The sequence below is a fragment of the Colobus angolensis genome, unplaced genomic scaffold (assembly GCF_000951035.1).
Source record: "Colobus angolensis palliatus isolate OR3802 unplaced genomic scaffold, Cang.pa_1.0 Scaffold8, whole genome shotgun sequence".
In the NCBI taxonomy this organism is placed as follows: domain Eukaryota; kingdom Metazoa; phylum Chordata; class Mammalia; order Primates; family Cercopithecidae; genus Colobus; species Colobus angolensis.
The window spans coordinates 16540014-16541210 of NW_012121820.1; the positions used below are offsets into that span (position 1 = coordinate 16540014).

At 46.5% G+C, this 1197-nt stretch overlaps 1 protein-coding gene across 1 annotated transcript in view; it reads left to right on the plus strand.

Annotated features, from left to right (window-relative positions):
* GHRH (growth hormone releasing hormone) overlaps positions 1-1197 on the plus strand; it is a 6353-nt gene that overhangs the window by 2490 nt on the left and 2666 nt on the right. The window contains exon 3 of the mRNA XM_011929085.1: positions 681-800. Within this exon, the coding sequence (XP_011784475.1) occupies positions 681-800 (120 nt within the window). The remainder of the gene's footprint in view (positions 1-680; positions 801-1197) is intronic.

Genomic DNA, 1197 nt, shown 5'->3' on the forward strand with positions numbered 1-1197 from the left:
GGCCTCCCAAAGTGCTGGGATTACAGGCTTGAGCCACCGCGCCCGGCCCCCAAAATGTTATTTATGACAATTATTTGTTTTTCTGATCCGGGACCCAATCTGGGATCATGGATACCATTTAGTTGTCATGTCTCTTCAGTTTCTTGTAATCTAGAATTGTTCCTTGGTCTTTCATGACATTGACAGTTTTGATTAGTAAAGGCTAATGATGTATAGAATGTCCCTCATGTTGAATTTGCGAGACATATCCCCATGATTAGAGGATGCATTCCTCTAATGATGATTACAGGAATCAGGTGATGCACTCACAGAAGTAACGTTGTGTCCTTGGCAATGCCTGGTATCAGGAGGCACAGGATGGCAACTTGTGCCATTATTGGTGGATTATTGGTAGATGGTAACTTCGATCAGTTGGTTAACATGGTGTCTGCCAGGTTTCTCCTCTATAAAGTTATTTTTCCCTCTATAATTAATAATCTGTGGGGAGACATTTTGCAACTGTGTACATTTGTACTACTGTATTCTTCACTACTATATATACTGCCTCCCTAAGTGTGGCTGAATCTAATTCAGTTGGGTAGAAGAGTCCACACCAGATATTGAAATAGGCGTAGGGATATACCTCTGCCTCTCCACATCCTACCCAAATAGCAACTAGTTCTCTTTTTCTAACCACATAGAGAGAGAAACCAAGAGCGAGGAGCAAGGGCACGGCTTGGCCGTCAGGTGGACAGCGTGTGGGCAGAACAAAAGCAAATGGAATTGGAGAGCATCCTGGTGGCCCTGCTGCAGAAGCACAGGTATGGGTGTGTGTGCATGTGTGCTTTTAGGGATTTCAGGGCTTCCTGCCTCATGGTTTGCTGGGAAAAGGAAGAAATCCACTCCTCTCTGAAGGTATAGGGCTCTGCCAAACAAACCGAGAACAAGGACCCTCCTGACAGACATTAAGAACTAGGAGAATGGCTGGGCATGGTGGCTCATGCCTGTAATCCCAACACTTTGGGAGGCTGAGGTGGGTGGATCATCTGAGGTCAGGAGTTCGAGACCAACCTGGCCAACATGGCGAAACCCTGTCTTTACTAAAAATACAAAAATTAGCCAGGCATAGTGGCTCGCGCCTGTAATCCCAGCCACTCAGGAGGCTGAGGCAGGAGAATCGCTTGAAGCTGGGAGGCGGAGGTTGCAGTGAGCTGAGAT